The sequence below is a fragment of the Sorex araneus genome, chromosome 2 (assembly GCF_027595985.1).
Source record: "Sorex araneus isolate mSorAra2 chromosome 2, mSorAra2.pri, whole genome shotgun sequence".
Lineage (NCBI taxonomy): Eukaryota > Metazoa > Chordata > Mammalia > Eulipotyphla > Soricidae > Sorex > Sorex araneus.
The window spans coordinates 96,584,617-96,606,342 of NC_073303.1; the positions used below are offsets into that span (position 1 = coordinate 96,584,617).

The following is a 21,726-nucleotide window of genomic DNA, read 5'->3' on the forward strand; positions in this document are numbered from 1 at the left end:
CATGCTGTACCTACATTCCCATGACTTTTAAATTTATAATGAGACATTTGTACCTTTTGACCCTCTTTGTTCATTTTACCCAGCCCAAAATTCTGGTAACCAGCAGTCTGTTCTCTGTGTCTATGAACTTGCTTTTTGTTTATGTTGTTGTTGTTTAGATTTACATTTAAGACAAGTGAGATCATATGGACTGCTCTTTCTCTTTTTTTTTATTTAACATTCATTTACCTTCAAGGCCTAGCCATATTTCAAATGAAAATATTTCATACCTTTTATGACTAAATAATATTTTATTGTGTATATCACATTTTTCTCACTTCTTTCATCAATCAACAAATACTTTGTTTCCATAGCTTGGTGATTTTAAATAATTGTAGAGTGAACATAAGAGTGTAGATATCGTTTTGAATTAGTCTTTTAATTTTTTTTATTTTGGGGATAATACACAGAAGTAGAATTGCTAGATCATATGATATTTGTGGGTGCCAGACATGGCAGTCCTTAAAGCTGATTCCTGGCTCTTCGCTCAGAGATCACTCCTGGTGAGTCACAGAAAACCATGTAAGGTGCTGGGAATTGAACCAGTTTGGGCTGCAGGCAAGGCAAGCTTCCTATATGATCTATGTCATATGATATTGTACTCTCTTTCCGAGGACCTTCCATTCTGTTTTTCCATGGTGATGGCACCAATTTGCCTTCCCACCAGTGCTACACAAGGCCTCCCTTTCTCCACAATACTTACTATTGCTTGTCTTTTCCATAATTACCATTTTAACTGTTATGTGATAAAGTCTCATTATAGATTTAGGGTATTTTTGCATTTTCCTCAGGATCAAAGATGATGAGCATCTTTCGCACATTTATGTGTCTTCTAAGAAAACACACGTAAGGGGCAAATTCATTTAGAAAATGCTTAAAGAATAAATTAATTTTCTGTAATTGAATTGTCAAAGATTGGTGCACCTGAACCTAGGGGCGAGGTGGGGCCACCAGTTTTAAAGAAAAAGAAACAGATGAGATTACTAGATTGGTTACAGTTTTCCCATGTAGAACAAGAACCGAGAGCCATATATGTCTTAGAATTAAATCCATGATCTTACCATTAGTAGCTCATTCATTTTTTTCTTACTACTCAGTGATTTATTTGCTCAGAGTTGGACTTCAGACTTCACTTTAAATCACAGCTTCCCTTATTTTACCTATGTCTCATGATTAATTAACTTTCATCATTACTTAACAATGTTTCCTTTAACTCTGCCATCTATACATACATTTTTTTTTATTTTGCTTCGGGAGTCACACCCACCAGCTCAGTGCTTGGGGATTATTTCCAACAGTACCTGGGGGGACCATGCAGCACCAGGGATTTCGCCTGTAGCTTCTGCATGCAAAGCATGTGCCCTAGTCCCATGAGCAATCTCATATTTTCATGTATAAAACAAGAATTAATAATAATAATAATAATAATAATACTTCCTTACTAGGGTGATTGTGGGGTGAAAGATAATATATGTCAACTGCTTAGAACAATAATTGCATGTAATAGGCACCTTTTTAAGTATTAGTTGTCTTATGATTATAATTTGTTCATTGTAGGGCATTCGCCTTTCACACGGCTGACCCGTGTTCAATTCCTCTGCCCCTCTTGGAGAGCCCAGCAAGCTACCGAGAGTATCAAGCCCACATGGCAGAGCCTGGCAAGCTACCCATGGCATATTAGATATGCCAAAAACAGTAACAAAAGTCTCACAATGAGAGATTTTCCTGGTGCCTGCTCAAACAAATCGATGAGCAACGTAATGACAGTGACAGTCAAATATCAGTTAGATATCTGCTATGTGTTAATGTATTGCTGCTTGGCAAGACTATAATATTGAGTAGGTCAAAGAACCTCTGGCACCTCATCAATCTCATATAAGACTGTCCTCTACCTCCTGAAGAGTGTGTGCCTGAAACCCATACTCCAAATATTGACCTGTTTCTTCTCTTTCTCTGCATGAACTTCAGCTGGAGTACACAGCTCGCCTGGACTTCCTTTGGCGAGTACAAGCCAAAGAGGAGATCAATGAAATGAAGGAACTGAGGGAACACAATGAGAACATGCTCCGGAATATCTTACCTAGTCACGTAGCTCGTCATTTCCTCGAGAAAGACCGAGACAATGAGGTGAGTTCTGGCTTGTCTGGCAGGCAAGATAGAGTGGCTGTGGGTGGGGTACACTTAAACATATTAATATACCAACCTAAGTGGAATTCTTCTACCTGTATACAAGCACATGAAAATGGGGACCAGGCTACCATTTGGTACTTAGCCATCCAAATGCCAAACTACCTAGCACTGTGACATTTACAGATAGTCTTTCTAATATCAAGTCATCTATAAAATTAATATTAAATGAATAAAAAAATCATTAAAGGATGTATTATAGCAAAAAAATTATCATGTCTATGGATATATTTAAGACATAGGTACAGATAGAGATAATAGAGATAAAAGACATTCCACTTCTGGCTATGTATCCAAATAATTTAAACAGAGTTTCAAAGATATATTTGCACATCTACATCCATAGCCAGCAGGAAAAATATGAGATCAATACCAGTGCCCTTTGACAAATGAGTAAATAGAAGGTAATTATGTCCCAATGAGGATATCTCAAAGGAATGTTATGCAACTTTTAAAAGGATAGATTATAAAAAGAACAAATCTTGAATTCTTCCACTTTTATGATATACCAAGATACTCAAATTCACTGAGATGTAAAGTAGAATAGTGTTTCCAGGGTACGCAAGTAATTGTTTGATATTATGCATTTCACCATAATTAAATTAATAATAATAATATTTTTATAAATATTAATTTATTAAAATCTACTGTTTTTTATAAATTAAACATAATAATATACTAATTGTTGCTATGTACCTAAATACCCATGTGTATATATGTATATATGCATATATAAATAGATTTAATCTTCATAGTACATTGCCTACATATAGCTAGCTTTCAAGATTCATTTACTTAAATGTATTTTGTTTTTATATCTAAAGGAACTATCTATGAAGTCAATCTATTAGCAAACTTTTTTATTTTTCTAATTTTGCTTAGTGGTGAGCAACTCTAATATACCCAAATGGTATGTCATCTTTTATATCTCAGATATGTTCCTTGTTATTAGCAACAAATGAGAAGAAAGTTGTACCTAAAAATTTTATAGGCACAGAGATAGGATTGTTACCAAAAGAGGGAAATGGAAAAATTGCAAGTGCTTTTTACCTGAGTATCACATATATGTATATGTGTATATAACTACGACTGTGAATATATTGTGTCAGATAATTCTGCTACTATGGTACTTCCTGCATTTTACAAATGGATCAGTGTAACTCAGAGAAGATCAGTCATTTGTCAAACTACCTGTGTGACTTTGGGGGATTTTCAGACCTCTGAGTTTATTTCCTTATTGAGTTAATGATGAAATATTATTACTCTAACAAGCTGGTGTGAAATGAAATTGTGCAAAAAATATAAGGGAGCAAGAGAGAAAATACAGCAGGTACTTGCCTTGCAGTTGCCTGACCTGAGTTCAATCACTGGCACCCCATTTGCTGCTCTGCTGGGAGTGATCTCTGAGCACATCTAGGAACAAACAAACACATGAAATGCCAATGCCTCCTAGAAATAAGTAAGGTCAGCTCTCTGATGCTCCAGAGAGCCTGCTGCCCTGAATTCTATTCTGTATTCTCTCTCTTCTTCTATGAGCAAGTGATGAAGTCTCTGGATCTCTTTTTCCTCACCTACAAAGTAAAATTCTTCCCCACTTTATTAAGTGGTTATAGCAGTTATTGGGCTTAACTAGTCATATAGTGCTTGGCTTCTTTTAAGATCACACCAGTTGTTAACTGCTGTTGTTCTTAGAAATATAATCTGTATTTTTCTCTACTGCATTTTCATAAAACTTCTGCCTCCCATCTAGTTATTGCCATCAAACAAATAAACGTGTAATTATGCCCTATAGGTTAAGTTCTCTTGAAGGAAAAGGTGAACAAGGATGAAAAGCATGTGAAAGGGATGGCATTCTCATATAAGCTAGGGAGATAATCTTAGAAATTGTTTCCCAGAAGGAAATATTGGATCAGAGGCTTGAATGATGGAAAGGGACAAACTGTCTTAGACATGGGTTCTCCCATGAATAGATAAAATCTATATTAAACTTAGTATAAGAAGCACAGAAGTTGGAATCAGAGAGGACTGAACTCTGCTCCCTAGACAAAGAAGAAATCAAAGTCTTCATTTAAATCTGTTTTGGGGGTCATGCACATGCTCAAAATCTTCTACAATTCGAACCTGCACATCCAAGTAGAGGAGCTTAACAGTAAGACATAGCTTTTCTGTTTCTTCTTCTGTTTACAAAGTGTTCTGATATTCTTTGAATCTGAAATAGAATGAAACAAATGAGCAGATGGTATACTTGAAGCCGCTGATTGGAGCAAGCTGAATCTGTAAAGAGCAAGTGCTGTCTATAAAGATGTATCATTAAAGGCTGGAGCTCTTCCTTGTGCCACACAAAATCCTTCACCTAATTTTCCATGCATTGTTTCAGGGGTGTTCCAGGAGCCATCCTCCAAGACATCCTCTAAGGGCTACATCAGTGACCCAGTTGTCCCCCACCAGAGAAAGATCCCTCACCCTGGCACCCTGCCCTACAGAGAGAGAGAGAGAGAGAAGGAGAGGGAGAGAGAGAGATTGACAGTTCCTTTATAGACCAATGCTGGATGTTTCCAAGTAAACTAATTTTTTTTCATCTTTTCTCATCCACTCAAGTCCACAGGGATCACAGCTCTACACTCAGTGAATTCTGCAGAATTACTTAAAATTTGTCCTCACCTTCCTCATTAAGTTCTGAGTAAATTATCCTCCTTAAAACCTTAATTTGAATATAGCTACCTCATAGACAGGAGGTATGTTCCTAGCAGAAGACACAGGCACTTGGTGGTCATAGAGAGGCAAAAGCAACATCTTGTGAAGGATTTCAGAAAGCAAGGGGCAAAACCAAGCCCCAGTCTACCTTCCCCTTCTTCAGCCATTGTAACCGAGGTGAAAATTTCACCTTATAAGTCCAGAATCATAAAATGTATCCGTGGTAGTCATCTGTCCTTTCTTGCTACATTCCAGATTGAACACATTTGGGAAAGAACTTCCTTCTGTGCTTTGGGGAAGTTTTAGAGAGGACTTTCTGCCTCTCTTACCATCCCCATACTATCTTCCCCTTAGGAATAAGAATATCACTGTGGAAACCAGAAAGTGGCTTCGGAATCTTAATCTCATACTTCCGAGCTCTAAAGCTTTGTAAAATCAATGTCTATTATTTAAGTAACCCAGTCTGTGCCAGTTTATGGCAGTCTAGGAAATGCATGCAAAAGATAATAAAGACAACCTGCTCTTTTTCTAAATCAAAGCTACTTGTGTATATGGTTCTATAAATTCACTGATGCAGGTTCTCTGACCCATAAAGAAGAAAGTCAAGCCCATTGTTCAAAGTCCCGGAAGAGGAAGGCCATCTTAGAAAGCCATGTGTTATCATTTTGCAACTTGGATACAATCTACACTACTTCTACAACCCAACCCTAACCCAGCCACCCTGTCATCAGATCTCTCTTCTTTACTGGAAAAAAATTAGAGAAGACCTCTGTTCATAGTCATTCATATTTAGAGCTTGAGACCACTGATAATGAATCAGAGATAATCTGAAAAACAAAAGCCAAGCTCAAGTGTAGATGAGAGACTCTGGAAGTTCTCTAATCCTAGTTTTTCTGCTACTGGCTATGTGATTCATATATATAACTTAATCCCTCTTTGTCTCATTTGCCTTAGTTAAAAAGTAGAGATAATAATTATACCCACATCACAGAACTATTAAAATAACTAAAGCATAGTCTATATAATATCACTTTATAAACTTTGGTATTTTTATTAAAAGGCTAAGGAGTAATAAACCAGCACTTTTTAACATCTACCTGTAGCAGGGCTTGTGTTGAGCATTCTGTTGCAGATATCACAAGTGGGGTGGGGAGCTAGGGAGGTGGGAGGAGGGGGGAGGTATACTGTGATTCTTGGTGGTGAATATGTGCACTGGTGAAGGGATGGGTGTTCGAGCATTGTATAACTGAGACTTAAACCTGAAAGCTTTGCAACTTTCCACATGGTGATTCAATAAAAGAATAAATTAAGGGGCTGGAGCAATAGCACAGCGGGTAGGGCATTTGCCTTGCATGTGGCCGACCCGGGTTCAATTCCCAGCATCCCATATGGTCCCCTGAGCACCACCAGGAGTAATTCCTGAGTGCATGAGCCAGGAGTAACCCCTGTGCATCGCTGGGTGTGACCCAAAAAACCAAAAAAAAGAATAAATTAATATAAATAAATAAATAAATAAAATATTTTTCAAAGACAAAAAAATTACTGAATGGATGACTTGAATATATTAAAATGAATAACATGGAGTTTTTGCCCTCAGAGCTGCTTGAGGAGCTGCCACAGCTCCTAGTCCCATTTTTGGGTCTGGGAAGGATATGTGGAAGATATGGTACCAATTGGTCAAGGGAGACAGAAAATATGAGTTAGCCTGGCTTGGGAGACCATAGAGGAAAAAAAAAAGCAGTTCTGTGAATGAACTTGAAATGCAAATAAGCAATGACATATGAGAAACAATAGTGTGTGTCTTTGTTGGCTTTTTCCACAAGGAACACTTGATTCAAAAATTCTAGTGCAAATAATTTGCTTGAATGTGGTCCCAAGAAACACAGGAGTCAGGGAAGGCAGCAGGACAGGGGGGACAACCAATAAATGATAAATTATCAGCGAGCTGCCTCTATGGGAGATTGAAGCTTGACACTACTGCAGATTTTTCAGGGAAATGATATAGAAAACATGCTCAGGTATCTGGCCCAAGATGTGGGGATCTGGGAACTGTCTGCCAGTACCCTCAGTCATTAATTAAGTGAATCAGGTCTGAGAAATAGCACTGAGGATAAGGCATTGGCCTTGCACACAGCTGACCGGACTGTTCTTTGAGCCCTCCTCCAGGAGTGATCCCTGAGTAAACAGTCAAGAATAAACACTGAACACCCCAGTAGCATTGTAGCACTGTCATCCCGTTGTTCATCGATTTGTTCGAGTGGGCACCAGTAACATCTCCATTGTCAGACTTGTTGTTGCTGTTTTTGGCCTATCCAATACGCCACAGGGAGCTTGACAGGCTCTGCAGTGCGGGTGGGATACTCTCGGTAGCTTGCTGGGATCTCCAAGAGGGATGGAGGAATTTTACCTGAGTCAGCCGCTTGCAAGGCAAATGCCCTACCCGCTGTGCTATCACTCCAGTCCAACACCCAGGTATGGCCCCCAAAACTAAAACTGAAAAAAATAGCTAATCAAAATTGTTCCAGTGTTAAATGGTAAAATTCCTGGAGATTATCATCTGCGGCACACTTAGGCAGTGTTCACAAATGGTAAAAAATCCTCTATTCAAAGAATCAGTAGGGCTGAGAGGTGGAGCTTAGATAGGTACATATAACCTGGATACCTATAGCATCTAATGACGTGTGTACAGCAGAAGTACAAATCTGTCATTGTTTCTAGGACATAATATACTAGTGTAATTTCAGACAGTAGGTTTGAAGTGATAGGTGGAGGTGAGGACATGAATGAAAAAACATATATTGGGCTACTTTTTGAGCTTTATCCTGAGGGCTACGGATTTTAGAATAGGAGAAATGGGGCCAGAGAGACAAGGATATGGGCTCTCAACTGAGAACATAAAAGGAACCTGGCCCAGGACAAATGATTGAAAGCCATACATCTGTGCCCAGCTAAACCTGGAAACCATGAATTTTCAATGGTCCCAATCCGTGAAAATGACATGGTTAAGGGCTGGTGTTGACAGAGTATCCATTTTCAATTCTCTCCATGGATACTTGTACCTGTGTGCAGGTACATACACACAAAGGTAGAAGCTTTTCAGAAACCCACTTCAGATGACTATTTCTGTTCCCTCTGTGCATCTTTGTCCAGGAGCTGTATTCTCAATCTTATGATGCCGTTGGGGTAATGTTTGCCTCCATCCCAGGATTTGCAGACTTTTACTCTCAGACGGAGATGAACAACCAAGGAGTGGAATGCCTGCGCTTGCTGAACGAGATCATTGCGGATTTTGATGAGGTAAAACAACGCCTCAAAACTTTATGGGCACGAATCATTGTTGTCACTGTGTTCTGTTTATTTCAGTGCAGTAGAAACCATTTTTTGCACTTACAAATTCCAGGCTGTGAGATCACTGCAACATTGTCATCACTGTCATCCCATTGTTCATTGATTTACTCAAGCGGGCACCAGTAAGGTCTCCATTCATCCTAGCCCTGAGATTTTAGCAGCCTCTCTTTACTCGTCCTTCCCAACAGTGCCTCATTGGAGGCTCTTTCAGGGTCAGAGGAATGAGACCCATCATTGTTACTGTTTTGGGCATATCGTATACACCACGGCGAGCTTGCCAGGCTCTGCCATGCAGTCAGGATACTCTCAGCAGCGTGTCAGGTTCTCTGAGAGGGAGAACTAGACTATAAGAGGTCGCTTCTGGGAGCTTTGTTTTATAGTCTCTGGATGTTGGCTGTTGATGGGATTACATGGTGCCAAGGGCAGTTTGTGGGTGTGACTACCTAACTACTGGAAAATGGGGGATCTGGGTGGAGGAGGCCCAGTCCTGATCCAAGCAGGCTTGAAGATCTCAGCCCCGGGTCCTACACACCTGGGTTTCTCTGACGGTTCCTTCATGCATGAAGCTCATCCGAGCATGTGGAAAGTGGCCTTGAGTATGACTGTGGCTGGATTCCAGAGGTCTTCGGCTGCCGGCTGCCGGGGCTCTGCTTGGGGCAGGGAGGGAAACTCAACCCACCCCCTCCAAGGGGCCCTGGTGAAGAGAGCAAGGCTGTAAGATAAACATAAACAAACAATATTTCCTCTGCTTGAGGGTCCAGGAATACAAGTCTTAGCCAGGGTAGATGAATTAATCTAATCTAACAGAACCATACAAATAGTCACAAAAATTGGACATGATCCAAGGCCAATGCTACAAAAGCACTGATATCACAGTGACTGGGCACTCAAGGCACTCCTCTGCTCAATGTTCCAAAGAGAAAAATCTTACATTAGCATTTGGTTAGACACCTAAATACAGATATAAACTTATTCTGAAATTGCTCTTCTCTAGGCTCCATGAGTCAAAAGAACAAATAAATGAAGAAACAAAACATATGTGCTGAACATTATTTATATTAAAATACTGGTGAAAGGAAGTGACTCTGGTGGCGGGATTAGGACACTCTATGTCTAAAACCCAACTATAAATAACTGCACATCATGGTGCTTTAATAAAATAAAATTTAGGGGGAAAATTTTAGTATGTCAATTTAAAAAAATTAAAAAGACTTGGCAATCACGACCTTCTAAACTTGAAGGACACCAGTGTCTATCTACTTGGGCAAGCCTGAGAAAAGGGGTGGTTAACTAATAAAATAATAGGAAAGAAAGCATGCAAAGTGGTGACTTCAGATGATAGTCAGTCTTCTTAGCTGCAGCTACAGGAGCTCAGGGCCATGGAGTTGTTTCACAGAGAGACAAGGGGGACAGATTTTGAACCTCTGCAATAGTCATCCTTTGGTCATAGAAGCACATAACCTTGAAAGCACCATTACCTTGACTGCATTTCCCCTTTCTGTTAATTCTCCAAAAGGATACAGTGATGGAATACCATCTGCCAGCCCTCTTGGCATTGTGGAATCTTGTATCCATAGGGAACTCAAAACGTCTGCTATATTGCCCTGGCCTCATCCTATATACCTCAATCCCTACATTCCATCCTGCTATCTATCAAGTCCTGTGAATTATTCTTAAGAAGCTCACAAATCTGCCTCTTTCTGGATGTCATAGCTGTCCTTGTCTTGCTTTATATTTTTTCACACCTGGACAGCTCCAGTCATCTTCTAACTGATCTCCATTCCACCTCTCACCATTAGCATCCTCCAAAAGTGGGAGTGATTTTGTCACATCCTTTAAAGCCTAAAACCATGGATGGTTCGTTTATCAGCTCCTCAGAAGGTCACCTAAGGCTTTGCAGTTTCTAACCCTGTATTCTCTTGAGCCTTTTCTCCCACTCTGCCATGTGCCCACCATCCATTAGCATCTACAAACCAAGCCCCTCTAGCTATTTCATATGCCCCTAAGTATGACATGCTCACCACACCCCTCTCCCTTCACTCCATGGCCAGTGGAAAACCTAATAATAAGTTAACAGTCAATTTGAACATGATCTCTGCTTGCAAAGCCTCGTGTAATGCTCCCTCATTCTAAGTAAATGTCATTCGTTTTTTCATTGAAAAAAAAATTATATTATGAGAGAGTGTAACTTACAGACTCTGAAACTGTTCTGTTTACACATCTGTCTCTCCTGCTTGTCACTTAATTCTGAGATGAGACATTCTTTCCCCTCCTTCCTTTTTCCTCATCTCTGATGGTGTTTGACAAGCCTTGCCCCCAAATGAAAGACATATTTTTTTGCCTTTTGGGTCACACTCGGCTATGCTCAGGGGTTACTCCTGGCTCTACACTAAGGAATTACTCCTGGCAGTGCTCAGGGGACCACATAGGATGCTGGGAATGGAACCCAGGTCGGCCACGTGCAAGGCAAGCACCCGACCCGCTGTGCTATCACTCCTTCCCCATGGAAGGTATTTTTAATATAAAGTATTACTTATCCCACACTAGGAATCCAGAGGTCAGGAATCCTTCATTTCCCCTTTATAAACAAGCCCCACTGAGCCTAGGAGACTCCAAGAGTATATCCCAGGGGCATATACTGCTGAATAACAAAGACAAGCCTTGAACCCAAGCCCTAGATGGTTTTTCATCACTGCTTGCTGATTCTTACTTAGCCTAAGGCATTTCATATTGCTGGTTTTCAAGTCCTAGAGTCAAACCTAGCCATTTCTGCTGTTCTGAGTTTGAATTGGGAGTCAAAATGAACAGTCTATAGCCACTTCTTTTCTCTTTGGGCTTGTAGTTTAGGAGGAGACAGAATGACTAGGAGTGGCTTTTCCATGGCAATTTATGATAAGGGACCTCATACAGGAGCCTTCTGATGTGAGCAGTGATTCCAGGGTGATGGTACCTTTTTCACCGTCTGTGCTAAATCACCATACATGAAGGTAGAAGTCCACCATATATGAAGGTAGAAGCCATCATACCTTGACATATCCTACTAAGTGCCCAGGCCGAACCACATACAATTTGCTAAAGAAATCAATCAATTAGGTAATTAATGAAAGATATCAGTAAGCTGGAAAAAAGTTGCAGATGAACTCATTATCATAAACCGAGGGGATGAGTAGTGGGTAAATAGGTAAAGGGTACAAACATAGAATAATGGACAGAAATTAGGCTCTAATTGGTGGCTGACATCGATGTTGAACAATAATTCTGGATACCTGAACTTTCTCTAATGTTATAAATCAATGACACTTGTTTCAAAAGAAAAAATTCTCTCACATAAAAATATCAAGCATCTGACTTTAGGTTAATTTAATTTTATTTTAAACTCTTTCACCTCCTCTCCTGAAGTGATCACTTGCATGTTTTTAAATTATGATTAATAAATTTGAAATTAATTTGCAGCTTGGTGCCACTAATTATAAACACCCTGGAGACTTCCGAAAAAAGAAAAGCAAGAGTCTGAGGGCAGTGTTCCTGGAAACAGAAGTGTTTGAAAGGAGATGAAGAGACAGAGAGGGAATTGGTCCAAGGGGTAGGATTTAGCTTTGGAGGGAAGGGGAGAGAGAAAGAAGCACAGCCAGTTGTGAACCAAAATCCAAACAATAATAATAATCTGATAACTACTAATTCACTCCTATTATCAAAAAGCAAGGGCAATAGACAAAGAGAGAGAACAATGGAAGAAAAGAAGAGTAGGAGGAAAGGAAAGAAGAGGAGAAATGAGAGAACTAGAAGAAAGGGCAAAAGAGGAGGAAGAGGAAAGATAATGCGGTAACCAGGAATCAAAACATAAGCTGGGCACACTCTAAGCACCCTTGGGGTGGTACCCAACAAGCAAAAATACCTGCCTTCAGGAATTTTACATTCCAGTCTGAAAAATAACAAATAAACATAATTAGGCACAAGTGCTAAGGAGAGAAGATAAAGCAGGGAATGAAGAATATATGCATGGAAATGGGATGTTGTGCTCAGTTTGGGATGAGGTGACCAGCAAAAGCCACTAGGATTAGGTAGAAAAGACATAAGGGATGAGACTTTTCTGAGGGAAGGCAAACAGGGAAAAGCAAACAGTCAAGTTCCTGCACAGATAACAGGTCCGGCTTGTTCAGATCAGCATGTAAATCAATGTGACTGGAGCAAAAAATAGCAGGTCTTGAAGACCAACATGAAAATTCTTGTTTTGATTCTGGTGAGCCTAGAAGTCATAGGAAAATTTTGCACAGCCCAGAGAGGTGGACAAAACCTATAGCTGAAGGAAATCATCCTGGCTAACAGTTTGGAAATGTGGACAGGAGCAGACAGGTTAATGCAATGGTAAGCTACAATTGATTATCACAGGTTCCTAAGAAGGAAGTGCTAAGCTAGCAATCACATAGTGAGAACAAAAATCAAGATTACCCAAATGTTTATGGCTTTCCTATCTGTATGCAATAATGAAAGAGAAGAAAGTGATAAGAAAAAACAATCCATTCACTATCATGCTCAAAAAATCAAGTACCTTAGAATCAGCTTAACTTATGAGGTAAAGGACCTGTACAAAGACAACTACAAAATGCTACTTCAAGGAAGAAAAGAGGGCATGAGGAAATGGAAATACATACCCTTCTCGTGGATTGGAAGAATTAACATTGTCAAAATGGCAATATTCCCAAAAGCATTACACATATTCAATGTGATCCCTATAAGGATACCCATGACATTTTTCAAAGAAATTGATCAAACACTCCTGAAATTTATATGGAACAACAAATGCCCACCAATAGCTAAAGCAATTCTTAGGAAAAAGAATATGAAAGGCATAACCATCCCCAACTCCAAATTGTACTACAGTAATTATTAAAACAGAATAGTATTGGAATAAAGACAGACCCTTAGACCAATGGAATAGGGTTGAATATCCTGACACACACCCTAAAATATATGACTATTTAATGTTTGATAAGGGAACAAGAAATGTGAAGTTGAGCAAGGAAAGCCTCTTTAACAAGTGGTACTGACATGCAAAAAAAGGGGGTGGCGCCTCAAGACCTCTATCTAACACCAAGTCAGATCAAAATGGATTAAAAACCTCAACATCAGACTAGAACCCATAACATACATTGAAGAAAAGACCAGCAAAACCCTCCGTGGTATTTAAGCTTAAGATATCTTCAAATATGAAATGCCACTGGCCAAGCAAGTGGAAGAGAGACAAATAAATAGGACTACAATAAGAAGCTTCTGCACCTCAAAAAAAAGTGACCAAGATATAAAGACAGCCTACAGAATGGGAGAAGTTATTCACCCAATACCCTTCTGAAAATGAGTTAATATCAAAAATATATAAGACACTGGTTGAACTCCACAAGAAAAAAAATCCAACCCCATTAGAAAATGAGGCAATGAAATGAACAAAAAATCTTCTCAAAGAAGAAATTCAAATGGCCAAAAGACACATGAAAAAATGCTCTTATCACTAATCATTGGGAAGATGCAAATCAAAAACACAGTCAGATATCATCTCACACACAGAGATTGGTACCCATCCAAAAGAACAACCAGTGCTGGCACAGATTTGGGAAGAAAGGGACTCTCTTTCATTGTTGGTGGGAATTCCAACTGGTCCAGCATTTTTGGAAAACAATATGGACATTCCTCAAAAAACTAGAAATTGAGTTTTCATTTGACCTAACAATACCACTTGTCGACTCTACCCTGGCGGCCCAAAACCACACAGCAGAAATGCCACCCGCACTCCTATGTTCATTGTAGTACTATTGACCATAGCCAGACTTTGGAAACAACCTGAGTGCCCAAGAACAGACTAATAGGTAAAAAACTATGACACATCTACACAATGGAATACTATGCTATGCTACTGCTAGGAAAAATGAAGTCATAAAATTTTCCTGTAAAGGATAAACATGGAGAGTATCATTCTGAGTGAAATGAGTCAGAAGGGACAGATATAGAATGATTTCATTCATGTGTGAGATCACTTGTATCACTTTTCAATCTGTTGATCTTTAATTTGCTTGAGCAGGTGCCAGTAACATCTCCATTTGTCCCTGTCATGTGCTAGTGTAGCCCAATGGTATCTGCTCGCTCCAGGAACATGAAGAGCCTCAAACCGTTTGTTCAGGGTTTTGATGAAGAAGTCTGACCATCTCGTTGGTGGGCAGCCACTCGGTCTTTTGATGTCCCATGGAATCCAGTCAGTAACAGCTCTAGTCCAGCAATTGTCTCTGAATCACATTAAGTGTCCGGCCCATCTGATTTTTGATGCCTTAACAAACGAGACAGCATCCCTGATTCTTGATCGTCAATGGAGGGTGGAATTCAGGATTCCTTCTCTCACTTGAGTGAAACATGATACTCCAAGCATAGCTCTTTCGATTCCTCTTTGGGATACCCAAATAGTGTTCTCATCCTGTTTTCTTAGGGCCCAGGTCTCTGAGACATATGTTAGTGCAGGAAGAACGGTGTAGTCGAAAAGATGTGCCCAGTGCCAGAGGTTCTTCATCCTCTTAACCACTTCTTCAGTGCTCTTGAAGGTGTTTCATGCTGCTCTCTGCCTCCTGCACAATTCTGACGCCAAGTCGTTCCCCATGTTGAGTTCTCGACCCAGGTATACATAGCTGCTGCATTAGGAGATATTCATTCCATTGGGAGCAAATGGAACGTCAGGGACTAGTTCGTTTTTCATGAACATTGTTTTGGTGAGATTCAGCTGCAGTCTGACCTTTCCACACTCACGGTCGAAGTCGGGCCAGCATTTGTGCCTCTTGGCTAATGTTTGGTGTTATTAGAACGATGTCATCAGCGAAGCGGAGGTGGTGTAGTTGCCAACCATCTATCTTCACTCCCATTCCTTCCCATTCCAGTCATCTCATGATGTTCTCGATGGTGGCACTGAAGAGTTTCTGTGAAATGGTATCACCCTGCCGAACTTCTCTCTTTACATCAATTATCACTTCCTTGTAGAATGGTGAGATCCTGGTGGTGAATTCATAATATAGTTCGCAGAGGATCTTGATGTAATATGTGAGATAGATAGACATATACATATATATATATATAAATGTATGCATGTGTGTATAAAGATATGCATAAATCCACAGCCAGGGAAAACAGGGCTAGGGGGACTGGCAAATGGTTGGAATCAACCACAAGCATGTATGGGATGGAGGGTGGTAAAATAAAGAAACCAGAATGACAGTAATAGCTGGGAATGATCACGCTGACAAGAACTGAGTGTTAAAAGTAAGTAAAGAGAGATAAAAGAGAGACAGAGACAGAGACAAAGACAGAGCAACAGAAAGTGACAGAGAGAGAGAAGAAAAGCACCTGCCATAGAGGTAGGCTGGGGGAACCTGGGGACACTGATCCTGGGAAATGTACACTGGTGAAGGGACAGGTGTTGGAATACTGTATGACTGAAATCCAATCATGAACTTCTTTGTAAGGGTCCATCTCACAATGATTCAATAAAAAGTAAATAATGCACAAAGACATCCAAACTTAAAAACGTAAATATCTTATAACTAGTATGACCCAGGGATCACACCCATAAGGCACACCCTGCCACACCCTGCTGGCACCATATAATCTCCTCGTCCACCCTCCAGATCTCAACGCTGCTCCTCCCAGAAGGGAGTATAACTGAGGCCCCCATAGCCATGCCACGAGACTCCATGCCAGGCTGTTTTACTTGGGGCACCCCAAAGCAGGGCAGGTGAGAATCCTCCCTGCCCCAACGGACCCAGCCCTGGCAGTTGACCTCCACTACCCAGCCATGCTCCAGGCCATTTTCCAGACTGCAACACATTATAAGACGCTTTCTACCCGTTTTCCATAATTACCACACCATATTTGATGGAGTTCATACAGTGGGCAACAAATCATAAAGAGTAATATATATTATATTAATATATAATATATAATATGTAATATGTACTGTATATACATATGTTATATATTATATATATGCCTCTTGGAGAGCCCAGCAAGCTACCTGTGGCATATTCGCTATGCCAAAAGCAGTAACAATAGGTCTCATTCCCCTGACCCTGAAAGAGTCTCCAATTGTTGGGAAAGATGAGTAAGGAGAGGCTGCTAAAATCTCAGGGCTGGGAGGAATAGAGACTTTACTGGTGCCCGCTCGAGTAAATTGATGAACAGCCGGATGACAGTGATACAGTGGTACAGTATCAGAAAACTTGGAATATTTTAATTCTGTCCCTCCAGATACTGCTTGATTTACTGCAAATAGAATTAAAAGCGATAAACATAAAAAAAAGACTTGTTGATGCATTTGGTAACACTTGTAATATATTCTTAAATTAATAAAATATCTTGGTTTAAATCAAAGATCCATGGACACAGACCTACTTCATAAAGAGTATCTGCTCAGGGCCGAGAGAGCCCAAGAGGCTAAGGACATGCTTTGCATACATCAGGGCTGGGTTTAATCCCCTGCAACCATAGTCCTCTGAGCACCACCAGGAATAACCAGGAATCAAAACATCAGCTGGGTGCATCCAAGCAGACCTGGCAGAGTCTCCCAAACACCTGGGGTGGCCTGAAAAACAAAAAGGAAATATCTGTTCGCATCCATCTGACACTCAGCAGTTGCTAATAAATATATGCATGATTCTTAGAAAGAAAATTGTTTGCCAGAGGAATGCTAATAAGTCAGGGGTAGACCTTCACTGGGAGCCCAGCCCTTTCTATGGAGACTGAGGTAATTAGGTAAAGAATAGTCACCGAGACTAACTAACATCACTGCCTGGATCTCTTTCAGCTTCTTGGTGAAGACCGCTTTCAAGATATTGAAAAGATTAAGACCATCGGCAGCACCTACATGGCCGTATCAGGCCTGTCACCTGAAAAACAGGTAAAGGGACTCTTAGCCTTAGCATTCAGCCATAACCAACAGCAGTGGTCACACTCTGTTGGTCTCTGATGGTGGTGAGGATGTTTGGAAACTGAGAGAAAAAAAGTCTGATCAATATGACAGTCTAGTAGAGTCCTATGCATTTGCTCCTAAGATAGCGACACCTACTGGATAAAATGATTCTTCATTGTGATTGAAAAATACCTGGGGTTTGTTTTGAATGACACTGTTCATTGGCAGAACAAAGACAGGGCTAATAAATGCCCTGTTTGTGATTTTGATGTGGGTGTTACTAAACCCTCACACAAGCCCATTTTCTGGTTCTCCCCAGTTTCCAAAAGCGGTTTGTAACAGTAATAGCAGCACCCACTTTTTTGAGGGTTGAGTGAGAATCAGACAGTAGTAATCATTGAGAACATTAACATTCACCTTCTAGCCAAAATTTAAAAAAAAAAAATTCTCTGAGCTAACACAATTCTCCTTACACTAAGTTCTGTCCTCTGTAAAAGCTACTTGGATCTGAGTCCAAATAAATGGAGGAAAAGCACTTTTATTCCTTCTTCTCATTCTTCCCTCACTTTCTTTCCAACTACAATTCAGAAATATTGCAGAAGTAATTCTTTAGGGAGAAACCCATCCTAGTCATCAGGTTCAGAGCATAAAACTTTTTTTTTTGGCAAAGTAAAAAGGTTTATTGTAAAGTAGAAGTAAAAAGAAAAGAACTTCCTATGAGGAGAGGAATTTAGTTTAGGACTAATTTAACTATGGGTTGGTTTTCATAGGAAAGAGCATAAAATTTTCTCTTAGGCAGGCTTTCAAACGACAGACTGCAGGAAAAATCCAGTCTTTTTTTTGTAGCTGCAATTTTACTGCAATATAGACACTCCTGTTCATTTATTTTGTGGCTGTAGCTCCTTTCCTGCTGAAAGGCACTGCTGAAATATAATGACTAGATCTAGCCCCTCAAAACTGATGAATGTGACAGTCTAGTAGAGTAGTATACATTTGCTCCTCAGATAGCGACACCTAATGATTCTTCGTTGTGATTGAAAAATAAATGTTCACTCCCTGACCTTTCACCAAACCCACATATCAGCTACTCCTCTCCAGTAACACTTATTTTTTTCCAGAAATACAATCTCACTCAGTCACTGTGAGATAGTGAAGGTGAGTATGTTCACTCCATGTATAGCAAAGGAAACAGAGGTTCAGAAGGGCACAAAAGTTGAGCTGTGTGAGCAAATGTCTACATGAAATATCTCTGAAAGAGATACTAAACACTTCAAAGGAAATGGGAATAGCTTCTAGATTGGATGTTACATATAGGAATATAGACATATGAGCACATACGTACGCACGCACACACACACACACACACACACACATGAGCAGACTCCAATTTATGTTGTGTAAGTATAGGTGTGGGGAAAGGCATGTATGAGCACCTATGTATTTTCTTTAGCAAATTTCTATTACCTCATGTTTCTTGATGTGTTCTCATTTACATGTTCATTTTCATCTAATGGATGTGCAGGTAGGGTTAGGACTCATGCAAAATCATTTGTGCTTGCCACATTGAATAAGTTTTTTCTCACCTTTGCTCCAGCGATGTGAAGATAAGTGGGGGCATTTGTGTGCCCTGGCAGACTTCTCTCTTGCCCTGACTGAAAGTATTCAGGAGATCAACAAGCATTCATTCAATAATTTCGAACTCCGAATTGGTAAGTAGAGCTGGGAGTGTGGCATGTCAGGATCCTCAGAGAACTAACTGTTGTTGTGCCATCCAAACTCCTCATTCTCAGGCCAGAGAGGATAGTACAGTGGCTAGAGGGTTTGCCTTGCATGCAGCCAACCCAGATTCAATCTCCGGAATCCTACTTGGTCCTACCAAGACCACCAGAAATAATTCCTGAGTCTATAGCCAAGAGTAACCCTTGAGCATCACCAGGGGTAATGTCGCCCAAAACACTATGAATGAATGAATGAATGAATGAATGAATGAATGAATGAATGAATAAATAAATAAATAAATAAATAAATAAATAAATAAATAAAACTCCTCATTCTCTGGGCATCCACGCAAGGAAGTTTTCTCATATAGAAAGCAGAATGCCAAGGCCAGGGACAGGGTCAGCTCAGGGTTTTCTGAGCTTTTTCTTATTTGAAATGCTAGCAGTTAAGAGAAGATACTGATCTCTGCTCTGGAAATAAAACCAAACATTAAACCTCTTTCGGACTTAATTGTTCTGTGACCCACCCACAAACAGTCTGCTTATAACCAACCATCTCATTCCCACTTTTGTGTCAACCGATGTCCACCCAGATTGTGAATATGTGGTTCTCGTCATCATCTGTATAAATGCCTTGAGGCAGAGCTGTGTTCTGCTACTGAGTGTGTAGTTATTGTGTTTAAATCAGGGCCTTGGAGAACTTCACTTGTTCTCACAGCTCAGCTTAGAGACACCTTGTGCAATATAAGAACTTAACAATAATCATAAAAGTGGACATGATGATTCTCTATAATTTGTATAATTTGCCCATTTTCTTCTCAACATCTCTGCTAAGTCTCAAGGGCTTCTTACAGTAGTGTGAAATGCCCCACTCAAATCCCTAGCTTGTTAATTTATGGGCTGAAACCCTATATGGGTACGCACAGTTTTTTTCAAAAGCGCTCTAAAATAAACATCTTCCTAATTTATTACCTCATTGCCAGAAGAAGTTTTATTTGCATACATATTATGCATACTTATGTATCTGGGGAAAATTCCTAGGGTATGAAGTATTTATGAGTGGGGAAAAGTCTGAGGCCCTGATCTCTCCACCTCTCCACATTCTCATTTTATAGGTGGGTTAACTTAGGTCCAAAGAAAGAGAGTGACTAGCCTAAAATTCACAGTGAAATATTCTCAGGGCTCACATCTTCCATTGATTCTCCAGGTCATCTCTGAAATCATTTACTATACGATTGAACTAAGAATACAAAACGAAACGTTTAGCCAATAAAAGAGCATAGCTACATAATTTTGGGAGATGTAGCTGGAAGCAAGGTCAATCCTTGATGTGATATGTATACTGCTAGAATAATTCATAGAATTAAAAAATATAAATAAACCTTCCACAACTAGATCAAACACATCAGTTTGAAGGACCCAAGAGATAGTATAGTGGTAAGGCATTTTCCCTGCACAGAGCCCACCTGGTTTGATCCCTGGCATTCCATATGGTCCCCTGAGGCCCCCAGGAGCAATTCCTGACCAGAGTCAGGAGTAAGTCCTGAGTATCGCTGAACATGGCCCAAAACAAAACAAAACAAAAAAAAAAAGAAATTTGGGGGGCCAAGGCTACTGCAACCAGGGTTTCCACTCAACCCTTCTTCTCTCATTGTTTTCTCTTCTGTTTCACCCCCAGGCATCAGCCATGGCTCTGTGGTAGCTGGTGTCATTGGCGCTAAGAAACCGCAGTATGACATATGGGGCAAAACTGTGAACCTAGCAAGCCGGATGGACAGCACAGGGGTGAGTGGCAGGATCCAAGTCCCAGAAGAGACATATCTCATCTTGAAGGACCAGGGTTTCGCATTTGACTACCGAGGAGAGATTTATGTCAAGGGCATCAGTGAACAGGAAGGAAAAATCAAAACGTACTTTCTCCTGGGAAGAGTCCAACCCAACCCATTCATCCTGCCCACAAGAAGACTTCCTGGGCAGTACTCCTTGGCCGCAGTCGTGCTGGGCCTTGTCCAGTCCCTCAACAGGCAAAGGCAGAAGCAGCTACTCAATGAGAACAACAGCACAGGGATCATCAAGGGTCACTACAACCGGCGGACTTTGTTGACACCCAGTGGGTCAGAGCCTGGAGTCCAAGCTGAAGGCACCGACAAGTCTGATTTGCCATAAAAAGTATTGTCTTCATGTTCCTTTTTTTTGTATTTCTTTTATATATATAAAATAAATATACTAATAAAAAGGTTTAATTTTTTTTAAAGCAAGAATGGATTCATTGGTCTTTGGATGCACCCAATTCTGGACACGATTTGACTTTCTTCAGGACCAAAGTTATTGATCATCTCTGAAGTCCAGGATTCAATGAGATACAAAAATAAATAAAGCAGTTTTTTTTAATATCCTGAGATGGTCTCAAATGAATTTGAATGGAGAACTTATAAACAGACAAAAATACAGAAAGTGGGATCACCATTAATAACTGCCAGTGTCCTAGTGCCTATTATGTGTCAGATTCAATACCCAAACTCTCCATTTAACATAAATTCACCTCATATAAGATCAATACTTAAGAACTGAATATCCAAGTAAGCTATTTGGATATTCAGTCATCCAGTATGTGCTGAGCACTTACAATATTCCTGTACTTTCCTCAATTCCAGAGGAATTCTATCAAAAGACTTGTCATAAAAAATACTACATTTGGGGCTGGAGAGATAGCACAGCGGGTAGGGCATTTTCCTTGCATGCGGCCGACCCGGGTTCAAATCCCAGCGTCCCATATGGTCCCCTGAGCACGGCCAGGGGTGA

At 40.2% G+C, this 21,726-nt stretch overlaps 1 protein-coding gene across 3 annotated transcripts in view; it reads left to right on the forward strand.

Moving 5' to 3' along the window:
• ADCY8 (adenylate cyclase 8) overlaps positions 1-21,329 on the forward strand; it is a 245,726-nt gene extending 224,397 nt beyond the window's left edge. For all 3 annotated transcript variants that reach the window (XM_004602452.2, XM_055127686.1, XM_055127687.1), the window contains 5 exons: positions 2,008-2,166; positions 8,071-8,217; positions 17,102-17,194; positions 18,801-18,915; positions 20,603-21,329. In XM_004602452.2, the coding sequence (XP_004602509.2) occupies positions 2,008-2,166; positions 8,071-8,217; positions 17,102-17,194; positions 18,801-18,915; positions 20,603-21,090 (1,002 nt within the window). In that variant the 3' untranslated portion in view covers positions 21,091-21,329. The remainder of the gene's footprint in view (positions 1-2,007; positions 2,167-8,070; positions 8,218-17,101; positions 17,195-18,800; positions 18,916-20,602) is intronic.
• The last annotated feature ends 397 nt before the right edge of the window (positions 21,330-21,726 follow it).